The sequence below is a fragment of the Lepisma saccharinum genome, chromosome 1 (genome assembly GCF_977018435.1).
Source record: "Lepisma saccharinum chromosome 1, izLepSacc3.1, whole genome shotgun sequence".
Lineage (NCBI taxonomy): Eukaryota > Metazoa > Arthropoda > Insecta > Zygentoma > Lepismatidae > Lepisma > Lepisma saccharinum.
In genome coordinates, this window is record NC_139229.1 from 70,406,968 (window position 1) to 70,420,343 (window position 13,376).

General features: G+C 36.8%; 1 protein-coding gene across 1 annotated transcript in view; it reads left to right on the plus strand.

Moving 5' to 3' along the window:
• Positions 1-13,376, plus strand: part of LOC145996355 (uncharacterized) — a 151,446-nt gene that overhangs the window by 73,083 nt on the left and 64,987 nt on the right. Inside the window, exons 18-19 of the mRNA XM_083132787.1 lie at positions 6,369-6,554; positions 10,763-10,921. Of these exons, the coding sequence (XP_082988913.1) occupies positions 6,369-6,554; positions 10,763-10,921 (345 nt within the window). The remainder of the gene's footprint in view (positions 1-6,368; positions 6,555-10,762; positions 10,922-13,376) is intronic.

A 13,376-nucleotide genomic window follows, 5' to 3' on the forward strand; every position in this document is an offset into this window, starting at 1 on the left:
AACTTTACTGTAATAAAGTCACAATTTCAAATACTGTAGGTATGTATAGCATTGTTTAACATTTTTAACTAACAACATTGTTGAACATGATAATTCATTGTTGTGTGCGTCATTTCTGCTTCAGTGACTACAGGCCGGATGTGGGCCGGACTATTGAGGGCCGGATTAGCGAGAGTCTAGTGTGTGTGTGTGTGTATATATATATATGTATATATACACACAGGGTGTTTCAGAGCGACCCAGACACTACCTTCTTCTCGAGAACGGGAGATTGTATCAAGTTGAAACAAAAAAAATGCACCACTAAGTTGGGCCCAAAGAATCCGTAGAAAGTATTTGCAACAGCCCGAAAGCCACCCTTTGTGGTTTTAGTGGATGGCACATGCCCTGTTTGTGTGATTTTCAAATGGGAAGGGCATGTTTGGAATGCAGATTCAGAAAAAATACGATTGTCATATGAAACATTTGTCTGTACCACCTACCGTTTTTAGTGTAGAAAATGGTTTTGCAAAAAAAGGAAGGTGAGCCAAATCGATTATACCGAGCTTAACAATTAAGATAAGTGCAGCACCATAACAGTTTCGGAAAGTGCAGGACACAAGCTTTCCAACGATATGCCACATGATGACTGCGGGACTAAAAAAGGATGAAACCGCATTACCCAAAAAAGGGAGTCTAAAGTTAGGGAAGAACTCGAAAATTTCAAATGGCAAGGGGGGGGGGGTCGAGTAATACTTCGTCTTAAAGGTCACAGAAAATGCGAAAAGGATGCGAACATGATTTTGTAATCCACTGACCGGTTTCAAAATGGCGAGAGACGGACATATAAAGTGTTCTTACGGGACACCTTACCTGTGTGAATGTTCGTCGGTTTCTGCATCGACATTTCTGTGGTAGGTGGACCCGTAGAATTACCTATTATGTGGCCTCCACACTCTCCAGACCTCAACCCACTAGGCTTTCATTTGTGGGGACATTTAAAGGCCCTTGTGTATGCAACATCGGTGCATGATGCTGAGAGTCTTCATGTCCGTATTATGGACGGAATGCGATATGAAACTGAATTCTCCAGGGATTCATAATGGTGTGAATGTGTATGCAACGGTGGGTTGCTACATGTGTCTGTGCACATGGCGGACATTTTGAGCATTTCTTGTGAACGTGTTTGTCTGTTACCTGCAGGTCTGGTGTGCAGTGTTCTGCTATGGGGTGTTGTGTGATGTAGTAGCATACAAACTGTAACGTGTCAATAAAGTGTTTCCTGACTACGATGTGTTTCTCGAACCCCCCCATATCACCTGGGGTCTGTCATGTCTCCCACCATGTTTCCCGCCAGTTGAGGTATGTGGGGTATGTGGCATCTGACAGCTTTTTCGACATTCCACACTAAACCGCTTTTGCCTCATACACAGTGTGCAGTGTTTTTGAAAATGTGCTCTAACGCGTCAATGACGCATTTCCGGACCCTTCATATAACATTATTTCATCGTCTCCATGTGAGGAATATGTCCCCCAAGTATTGACATACATTTATGTTACACCCTGTATATTATGCCATTAAATAAAAATGTGTCAATTTTGAAATCAAATTATATTATAAAATATTCAATATGTTATATCGACTGTCCTTCATTCAAAATTCGATTGCAATTGAAGTTTTTAATATACAACTAATGCTCTGATCAATGATTTGCGTGACTAAAGGGAAGGGACAAAAATTAATAGATATTAAGAAGATAAAAGTTTCCTCTATAAAATTCACATCTAAATGCTATTACATGTTAATATGTTTATGTACTTTGTGGTAGCAGACGAAAGGCGATGAGATATGGAGAAGAAATAAGTCGGACTAATTTCTGTGTTCTGGAGATTGCTGGGTTCAGTGTCCTTACAGATGAGGTTCTTTGTTGTCCGTACTCTGTGTATGTTTTCGATATTATCCCAGTAGAGTATATTTGACTCCAAAACAAATTGTTTATGTTTATTGTTAGAACAAAATCTTTCCGCCTGGAAAAGTTTCGTGGGGGGAATTCCCCCTGGGATTTCGCACCCTTATGTAGACCCAAGAACAGTTTTTTAATCTCACATCATTAAGGAGAAGCATGTGATTAAAAACAGAGCTTTGAAAGAGTAACAGGAGAGAGAGATTTAAATGTGCATGAGACTTCGTTCATTGCAGATGAACACTGGAAGGAATTACAGTGGAACCTCGATTTCACGTTTTTCATGGGATCAAGCTGAGGCAACTTAAAATGCATGAAAATGTCAAATCGAAACTTTTATAACATTTTGCTATGTTGAGACCATGAAGAATAATAACGTCAACTGCTACAATTGGTTATGGATTTGCCTTTACCTTGCAATAAACAAGAGATTATTTTCTCGCAACTTCCAGCCACTAACATATATCTTTCTAATTAATAAATCAGCTGAATCACTTAACGTGATTATTTGTACAGCCCATGATAAAAGTACAGTGCCACATTTCAACCTGGTGGTGGAAAATTGAACTTTTATTTTTGATCACCATCCTCTTCCCCATGGTCTGCATAGTGCATTCACCAAATTTCAGAGTTCTATGATGCCTCAAACAGGCTACAGAGGGCTCTGAGTTGGGTAAGTTTAATTCTGGCCACTCGGTATAATTTGGGAAAATGTTAAATCTGCGAACTTAAAGGAATTGGGGTTCCACTGTAAATAACTCACTATGGATTTCTTTTGTCACAAGTGGGATAAGGCACCACCTTTGAAATTTCCAGGAGAAGACACAAGAATCTTTGTAAAAAGATGATGATTTTGAATCACCTAATGATATTTGGGATCCATAATTAAAATTTGATAAGATCTTAATTTAAATCAATAATAATATAGTAATAAATCAGAATGTTTGTAACCCAGTTAAGTTGTTATCTTTGAATGTTCATGTTATTGAGAATACTCAATGTTCTTTGTCAAATTTATCCCATTGTTGTAACTAGGGCTTGGAAGTTGATGACCTAAAGAATCTAAAAGAAAATGACCTTAAAATTATTTAAAAATTACCTAAAATGGCAAAAAATGACATAATAATTTTGGCTTGTAAAATTAAAACTTGATTTTTCACAAATTACAAATTAGTAGTTGAATAATTTGATAAAACCCATTGTTTGGTGGTTTTAAACTACTAAAGCAAAGGGTGGTGGGGGGGAACAATTAAGTGTGAATGTAGTTTTCTTTACTTTTAAAAATAGACCACAAAGTCTTTCTGTGTAAGTCGTTCACTTCCTTTCAGAGTAGGCCTTGCATGATACTGTAGTCGGCCAGCATTACAGTTGTGTTTCGTGTACATCTGATTATAATTCTTTAAATACCGTGATTAATTTCACTTTAAAACCATGATTAGAGCGATAGTAGTGGCCAGAAAGGGAACCTCAAAGTAGACTTTATTCAAAGTATTTAAGTTTGTGTGAGCGAAAATAAATTTACCTCAATTATTATCTAATCCATTGCCAAACATTTCAGTTAAAAATAATATTGTGCTTTTCCATTGACCATATTTTCGATTAATGATGAACAGCAGCAGTGCCAGGATGAATTATCTAGGGGTGCTGAGGGGGTGCGGAATGAAATTTTGGGTGTGTGACGTTGAGAATAAAGATGACCTAAATATGCATGCATGTTTTAGCCCCTAAATCAAATATCAATCAACTTTTAGTAGGCATCTATGATCATATGCTAATGAAACTGAAGACTGCGATTTGCTTCATTTTTGCCTGAGTTTAGCACAACAATGACGATTGGAAATTCGAAAAGAACAGTTTGTTCAAGGATGGCCAGTGACATATATGGATGACTGGGAGATTTTTCCATGGAGAGGCAAGCAAGGCATTTTTCCATGGAGACTGGTCGAGGTATATTTTCCTCCCTAATAGTGTGCTGACTGTCTCTAAAAAAAATCCTTCAGTTTGTAGCTACCATGTTCCTGCAAAGGTCTTATAAAAATTAAGATAAAATTAAGATATATGACTGTGACTGAGATGTAGGCTACAATTTTAGATTGACATCCATTGTTTTAAGTCCATTTTATGCACATATAGGCTAATCGGGACTGAACCTACAGTTTAAAGTGGGATATGAACCACATTGTACCTCCACTGGGTATCAAACCCGGGATCCCTTGATTACCAGGAAACCAATTGTGGTACAAAATTCAGTTATTAATCAAATGTCAAATATGTTGTACAGGTGACAACAACTGCTGAGTGTTCAGTCTGTGTGGTCTGTGTGCGTTGGATAAAATAAATAAATCGCTACTATGCAACCTAAAGTTCTGCAATTTGAAAAAGAAAATAACACAATACAAAATAATGAAGTCACTATCATGTAATTATCAATTCGTTTTCTTTTTGGACTGCTTCACTTTTCGAAAATGTTCTGTTGCTTTGTTACCCCTGTTTTCACATGCGTTTGTTTACATACACATACCCTAGCTTCCGCCTGCCCCGATGCTGTGGTGTCAGGACAAAACTCAAAGTGCACACTTCTTAGTTAAAATCCCTTTAACATTTCTTCGTGAATTTTTGGCCTCTTTGCAAGAAACAGTCTTTGAAAAAGACTGAAATGGTATGTTTACAAATAGAGTGAATTAACAAGGAAACTACCATCACGATACATTTCGCGTTAAATAATTTCCCGAGAACGACCTGATGATACTTGAAAGCAACTGAAACTTTTGTTCCAATGCGACTTGAAGAAAAGAGGAAGAACAAGGAGGCAGACAATAAACCGTGTATCAACAGTGCAAAGGAAAACATACAACTGACCATGATCTATATACATTTATCGAAAATCACAAACAGACTACTTGAAACACACGAAGAAATAATTCTTAACAACAATTCTGAAGAAATAAGTGGTCGCGGTGGCTCAGTCGGTAACGCATCTGACTACCATGCTAAAGGTCCCGGGTTCGATCCCCGGCCGGTTCAAATCCGGGAACTTATTCTAACGGAAGCGGCCCCGGCGCCCACCCAGCGTCGAATAACATGGGTACCTGAGGAAACCTGGGGGGTAAAGGTGGTCAGGAGCGTGATGCTGATCACATCACCCCCACTCACGACAGGATCAAGAAAGTGTGGGGTGTTACCCCCACACCCCCTATACGCCTTCATGGCGTGGTGCTAAGCACACAGGGGAACACTTTACTTTTACTTTTTTTTTTTAATTCTGAATAAATAAAGACAAAAGCCGCTGATCTTTATAGACTGCCGCCAGTACAGGAAATTAAATGTGGTATCTCTTTGAGAGTAGGATCAATGCTTGCCTGTTGTAAATAATAACAGCAGTCTCACTATAGTACGTAACATTCGGGCCTCAATATGACAACAACATGACATAATATGACACTGTAAGAGGTAATATTTTTGGTAGAATATAGTTTTTGGATAGGGGGTGCGGAAGAAAATTAAGGGGTGTGTAAGCGCTTCCCTGGCACCGCCCCTGATGATGAACTTGATAAAAGGAGCATGTCGAGAAATATGAATGTGTAAGTTATGCTAGAAAATGCATTTAACTAAACAACAAAGGAGGAGGAAATAAACCCCAAAATTGAAGAAACTTGCAAAAAAAAAAATCTGCAACATATACTGAAAAATGACCTGATAGCTGAAAAAGGCTGAAAAATGCAAAAAAAAATATAAAAAAAATAAAAAAATAAATTGCAAAATAGAGACAATGTTTTCTGGTTCTAACTGAAGGGAAACGTACTGATATAAAGCATTGTTTTCAAGGCTCAAAAAAAAATGACTTTTTATCAACTTCCAAACTCTAGTTATAACTATAACATTAATCAAACAAAATAAATGTCTGATGAAGGGAGTGTGTGTTCTCCACATACGTTACAACAAAAATTGGCTTTATATGCTTGTAAGGACTGTTAACTACAATAGAAATAAAAAGGAAACAACCATCCTTTAACCTGTTTCAGTTATGACTTTTTGAATAAATCTTTAATTTTGAAAAATTGCTAAGATATTCGAAATTCTTAAAAATTACATCTGTTTATAATTCCAGAGCATTGAAGTGAATCGTTATGTGGTTTGCGTTTACCATTGTTCTATTTTCCATCACATGTGTCTAGACAACAGCAAAAGCAAACCACATGAAGATTCACTTGGATACTCTGGAAGCAATTATAAACATATGTAATTGTTCTGAATTTCGAATATGGTAGCTGTTTTTTAAATGAAAGAAATTTTCAAAAAGGTACTTGTCAAGGACCATATGACAGGAGTAAGAAAACATTTAATGATTAATTTCTAAATTCCATCAAAATTTGAAGCAATATTTATCAGATTTATTTGAATATGCACTGGGTTTTCAACTTACAGATTCCTGTTACTGAAGTGGACCATTCTTCCTAGTGGAATATTTATCATATGCTGGGAAGTATCGCGCATTATAATAGCCACAGTTTCAACGATATATTACTTAAGTTTTTACCATGTGGAAGGGACACTAGAACCAACTTTTTATGTGTGGTTCCTTATATTTGATACCCTGGCTTTCGTTGACATGTAAGTCAATACAGTGTCCATAAATTTTATGTTTAAACAAATTAGTTCTGTTGTCATTTTAAGCCTTTATTGTTGTTCATAAATTATGTGGTATAATAAGCTCTTTGCTTAAGAGAGTGGGAGGTGCAGATTGTTTATTGTGTGGTGGCAATAAGAGACAAACTGTCTGAGAAACTGAATTTTTCAAGAATCATAACTGAAGACAATCTACACGCTATAAGTTAACAACAAACGGTGTAGAAAGGTATGAGATGAAGGTCATTTTTCGTATTGATGGCCATATGCAAGCAAGTTAAATCTGCATTTTAGAGGAGACTTGCATATCAAGTTGACAGGGCCCTCATTGGCTGAGCCAATACACGCATGTTTGTTATCTCAGACATCACCTTATGATATGTTACTGGGAACCCACTCAATGACCTCCCACGTATTAACAAAATTAAAAATGAACATTGAATCATGAATTTATTTGTGGTGCCCATAGACCCAAACAATACAGCTAACTCTGATTGTTGATACATAATTATAAGTTCACTGACAGAAATGAACAAGAGCGGATCTTTCTATTCAGTGCTCACCTCAAGGAATTTCCAATTCAAATTTTTTCCTTCGTGACCCACGTCTGTTTCGTAAATTGATACTTTCATATCCTACCACTGTTGAATTTATTGGATTTATATGCAAAATTTCAGGAGCACAATCCCTCTTTAACCCCCTGGGTTGTAGGGGCAGCAACTATGCCACTGTAACCCTCGATTTCCATTAAAATCACAGAAGGCTGATCGGGCTATATCCGACTGATTTGGCAATGCTGCTGCCACATGTGTAGTTGCGCCAGAACCTTGAAACCGGCCTTGAAACAAGTGTTGTGTCTGAGCTTGCAGTTGCCAGAGCATTGTGTTCATGCTAGTGAAATGCAGGTGAAAATTAACTGTTATTGGGAAGGGTACATCGTGGCTCTTCTCCACAAACATTTTTCATACAACCGAATAGTGAAACAATGTTGGGAAAATAGTTTAACCATCGAAGTGACAACATCTAAAGATATCATGGCCAGGCATATACAAATGGTGCTCATGCAGAAACATTCGCCAACAAAAGGGACCCATTCGAGGTTGCCAGCGAAAGTGTCGCCTGAGGTGCTTCGTGGAATTTGGTGAATTGCAGTCCAGCAGGGGCATGTTGTGCCCGCGACATTAAGGTAGGCTCTGAACCAGTGGCAGTGATTAGGGAAAGGGCAACTGTCTCCCACTGCACTATGCTAAACCTTATTACCAAGGGAAAGTAAACTGTCCTTGTCTTCCCACCAGTTTTGGAACCTGAACTGTAACAACACAAATTACCGAGATATGTTGTGTTTTGTGATGGACGTCCGCAGGATTTTTTCCAGGGGACAAAGGAGGCATATTTTCCCCCATAATAGTAATACCTCCTCAAAAAACACTGTTTCAGTCTGAAATTATCATGTTTCTTCAATGCTCTTATAATAATTAATATAAATTACTGTGACTGAAATGAAATTATGTTTGAAATATAGACTTTTCAGGTAGAAATTCATTTTCCAGGGGGGGGGGGCAAGGCATGCCCTTCCCCCCTTCTTTCCGGACGTTCATCATCATAGAATTGGTTCATGAGATTATTCAAGCAACCTTAACTCTACACATTCCGTTCATTAGAAAACAATAAGCATGGCCAGCAAAATAATTTACTGAGTTTACAGCTACCTACTAACCAATCAGTCATTTCATATTAATGTTCTGAACATTAAAATATCGAAAGTATTACCTTCCCTTTTCTTTACGTAAAAATTTCAAATTTGGAAGTGCTGGCACAGGTCTCCCTGTATTTATAATATCACGTTTCTCACTAAAAGTGCAATATCCAAATGGTTTCTTCAACACATCATCAATTAAAAATGCACTTTCTGCGATTGCAAAACAATATATTTCATTGTAAATACACAGAGAGAGCAATACATAAAATAAGAGAGTAGTATCCCGTCACACTAAGGCTAGCATGGTGCACGTACCGTTGTCTACAATGCATTCAATGGAGAAGCGCAGCGAGCTCACAATGCATGCACCAACTGGCCAATGCAACTAGGTAAAGCATGTTTGTACGCTCACTACAGGGCCAGTAGATTATCAATGAATCTATACTCACTGTAGAGCCCCGGGTCCGATACAGGCTGCGCTTCCAAGGCTTGCAAGCCGTCGTGACATGAAGTGACATGGATGGATATGTTTTTTTTTCTATCGCTTGCGTGTGCTACAATATTACATACACTTATCATTATTTTACCTGGGTAGGCGGAGCTTACCTAGCCTACCCAGAATGCATGCCACTGCAGTCCAGGAGAATCCACCACCCCAATGTTTCATGGTCCAGAGATCAATGTGGCACAGTCCACTGTCAGCGACATCATTCGTCGCCATCTTGGCCTGCGATGCGTATGTAAGGGCCAGGTTCACAACCTCCTCCTGTGCAACATTGAAGAAGGAAAGACCAACTGCCACAAATTGTACGAAAGACACTTTGTGGGGTCAAAATGGAAGAGAGTTGTTACATTGGATGAGGGCTACATTTATCTCATGCGTAATGCTAACATTAAGGCAATTACGTACCGTGACACCTCTGGCAAGGGACGTACTGAGTGTTACTACCAGTGCCAAGAAAGTTTCCCACAGGAAATCATGATTGTCGCCGGATACGGTTACTAGGGGAAGTTGGAGATACGTAAGGTGGAGAAAAACATAAAGGTGAATACTGCCTACTTCCATGAATTCATTATGGCCCCAATCTATTGGACAGACATACCTCGTTTGTACGGAGCCAACAGGTCTGGATCCACATGGACAAAGCATCCAGCCACAATGCTAGACCATCCCTCTGGTTTTATCAGGACATGGAGCAAGAAACAGGAATCCATGTTATTCCCTTTCATGACATTCCTGTTGAAAGCTCTGATGCCAGTCCAATGGATTTCTGCGTATTTGGACTGTTAAAAGAACGCAACATCGCCACCCCCGCAACCTCACTGGGCTATGGAAAGCTTGTAAGGAGGAATGGGATGGAATTCCTACGCATGTGCTTCAATAGTTTGTTGCAGTGAAAATTGTGATGTCGGGCAATAGTCCATAATGCTGGTGGTCCCATAGAACACAGCCGGTGGTGGTGGCATGGCTTTTCATAGGGTAAACAAGCTTTACATATGGTCGCATATAATCCGATCAACCTCTGTATTGAATTGGAGGAGTTTTCAATTTTGTCAGTTATAGAAACAACCCAGAACTCTCAGCTCTATGTTGAGAGCCCAACCCAACCATCAAACCATTTCACACAACTTTAATTTCTACTGTTGTGACATCTGATTTGAACAAAATTCTACATGTTTACCAAGAATATCACCATTTCAATGAGAACCTTTTAATGTTAATCATTCACATTCTACATGACAAAAAAAAAAGGGAAAAAAGAAACGAAAGTGTTATAAAAGTATTTTGGTTAACTTTTTTTTGGGCCAGCCTGTATTAAAAGCATGTCAAGTTAAGATTCCACTGTGCTCTTATGATCAACAGCCACAATTATTTCTTTTGTTACTTTTTTGTAGGTAAGAGATCCCAGGTTTGATTCCAGTAGGCACACATATTGGTTGTTCAAATCTTGCTAGCACCTTGTTAACTTTTCTGTGCATAAAGTTGACTTCAACCATATTTGCTAATCAACTACTATTTTTTTTAAAGTCCGTAAAGTCATCCTAATGTTTATAATGCTAAAAAACTAGATCTGCGTTTGCTGCCGAGTTTTTGTAATAATTTCGTGGCACTGTAATCCTATTTTTTATTACAACTACTGGTGTCTGCATAACAGAAGTGAAGATTCTATGAATGCACGAGGATTTCTAACCAGATCTAAGTTTTCATAGTTAAGAGCAGATCTATTCTATTAATTGTTACTGAGACGGGCCCAGAATTTGTAGTTTGAGTTATTTTTAATAGTTCAACCGAGTCTTAAAGTGAGACTACATATTTATTTTGTTGTGTACTATATATTTATGTTGTTGTTAAAGTATGTTTAGACAATTTCAATGTCAGAATATTTTAATTAAATTCATTTTCTTTGTGAGGTGTTCTCTTGCATTTTGTAAACACAAATGTGGTGTTTGAAATAGCACTTTCCATTTTGTAAAAACTTATATTTTATTTCAGGTATTTAAGATTGCATGTGGGATACTACAATGAGAAGAAAATTCTTGTCACCCATCCACTTTTTACTGCAAAATATTATTTGACACATTCTTTTGTTGTGGATTTCATAGCCTCATTTCCTTTTGAAATATTTCGACCTATTTTATCTTCGTATATGAGGTAAGGCTAGTACAATACGTAATTTTTAAGTTTATTTATTTATTATTGTTATTTTATTTGGAGACTACAATGTTTGTCCTTTAAGACAAATTTTCCTCTTCTTTAGAAAAACTGCTATTGTATTCCAAAACTGGAAAAATTACATATTCAGAATTCCTTCTAGAGCATTCATGTGAATCTTCATGTAGTTTGCTTTATCTGTTGTCTACATTTTATCAATTTTTAATAGACTTACATAACTACGAAACTATTAAGAATATCTAGGCAATGGTGAAATAAAACCACATGAAGTTTCATGTGAATGCTCGAGAAGGAATTCTAAACGTATGCAATTTTTCAGATTTTGGAGTATCAGAGCTTTTTTGGAAGGAGAGGAAAGCTTGAAACAGTTGCATTGACGTCGGCCAACGATCCAGCCGAGCCTTAACCCTAGCTTATCCGTGCCATACAAGAAACTTACTTTCCTGAGGGGACCCCTTAGAACCCACACTTTTTTTAATCACCAAAATTCATGAAATCATTCTGTTACTGTATCACTGCTCCCTTTGTTGTTTATATAGGTGCAGTTATGTAATAATTACAAAAAATATAATCATTAATAGCAAACAAGAACCAATTATTTACTGGGTTTAACACATTTTTTATCATTCACAAGAAGAAAAAATATATTAATTTTGGGTCAATGCTTTCTTTTTGTTTATATAAGTGTAGTTACGTAGTAATTATAATAATTTTAAAAATTACCATCATTAATAAATAATTGATTTATTGATTTGCTTTATTTTTTGTGCCACTTTTGGTTAATTTGCAAAGATGGGGATGAGTGATGACATGATGAAATTGATGAATGGACACTCACAAACATCCATGCCCAGGCCGGGATTCGAACCCGGGACTCCTGGCATTGTAGTGCAATGTGCTAACACTCCACCACGGGGGCCAGCCAGGAACAAATTGTTCACTGTCACTTGCATGATTGTTGTGTGGGAGCACAAGTCTAAAAAGAAAGGTGGGTGTCAGATAGGCCCACTACATCAATTTTGCCCTGTATGTACATTACCTTTGTTTTTGTGAGCAACAGTACTACAGAAACATTGGGAGGGTATTCCCAATGATTCTGTAGTACTTTTGTGAAACAATGTAAAAGATCAAGAGATGGTGGGCATGGCAGATCTCTTCCTCCTTCAGGTAAGCTAGAGTTAATCTATTTATGACAATAAAATTAATATATTGTCTTAATTAGATTTGAAATGGTTAGGCTAAGTTCAGAGTTTCACATTTGTACAATAATAATAATAATAATAATAATAGTTTTGGTCATATGATTACTCCAGATTTATTCATATAATGCAATTAAATGTGTCTGAAATTACTATTTGAACTAATTTTAATAAATATGATGTTTAAAATAAACCAATTTGTATATAGGGCAAAATTAGCAAATTGTGCAATACTTTGAATTCATATTTATAACTGTTATTTTTTGACTGATATCAAAAAACAATGTCTTCAAACATATGTGTTCTTTCAAAGAAGCAAGATAAGAAACGTTCAGATTTATATTTAAATTTATTGAAATTGTATACATTTGCATTATATTGCATCAAGGTTTATATACAAAGGTCAACTCTTTAAGATTGTTCAGTGTATAAGTACTATCTCATTCTTGGTATTTTGTAACAACATTCAAAAAACGGTAATTGTAATTGCTAGATAAGTATATTGTGGAATAGAATAGAATAGAAATGTTTTTATTTACTACAGAGCGAGGTTCAGCCTTGGGCTGCTCTGCCACCTAACTCTGGTAATTAAAGGTTACAATGCATATATTTATAATACTAAAATCAAATATTTAACATTAATAAATTTGACATAAATGAAAAAATATTTATAAATTTTTAAGAGAATTCAATGACATACATTTATACACACATACATACACGTGTACATACACAATTTCCAAATCGAGATTAAAATAACATGCACACAATTTGAAATATTTGCTGTGTCAGATAAGTGTTGGCAAAATACACGGTTTTATTTGGTTCTTGTTGTTGCTTAGTTTTTGCAATAAAAATAATAGAACTCGTTCTTTGAATCTTTTGGGTGATGTAGCAGATGAAACATAATTGGGAAGAGCATTCCAAACCTTTGCAGACCAGAGGGAGAAGGAGCCTTTGAAACTGACAGCAGAATGGCATGGAATGTTGATTTTTTGCTGAGCTCTCGTATTGTATGAATGTATTGATTTTCTAAGTGTCAGTTTCTTGTGGAGATAGCTAGGTGTTTGCAATTGTAATACCTTATATACTAATGAACATTGATGCAGAAGACATCGCCTAGACATGTTAAGAATTTTGTGTGAATTGAGCAAGGGTAAGATATGCTCATTTTTCCTGATCGTGAGAACGTAAGAAATGAAGTAATTGTGTATTTTTTGTATTCAGTTCGATAT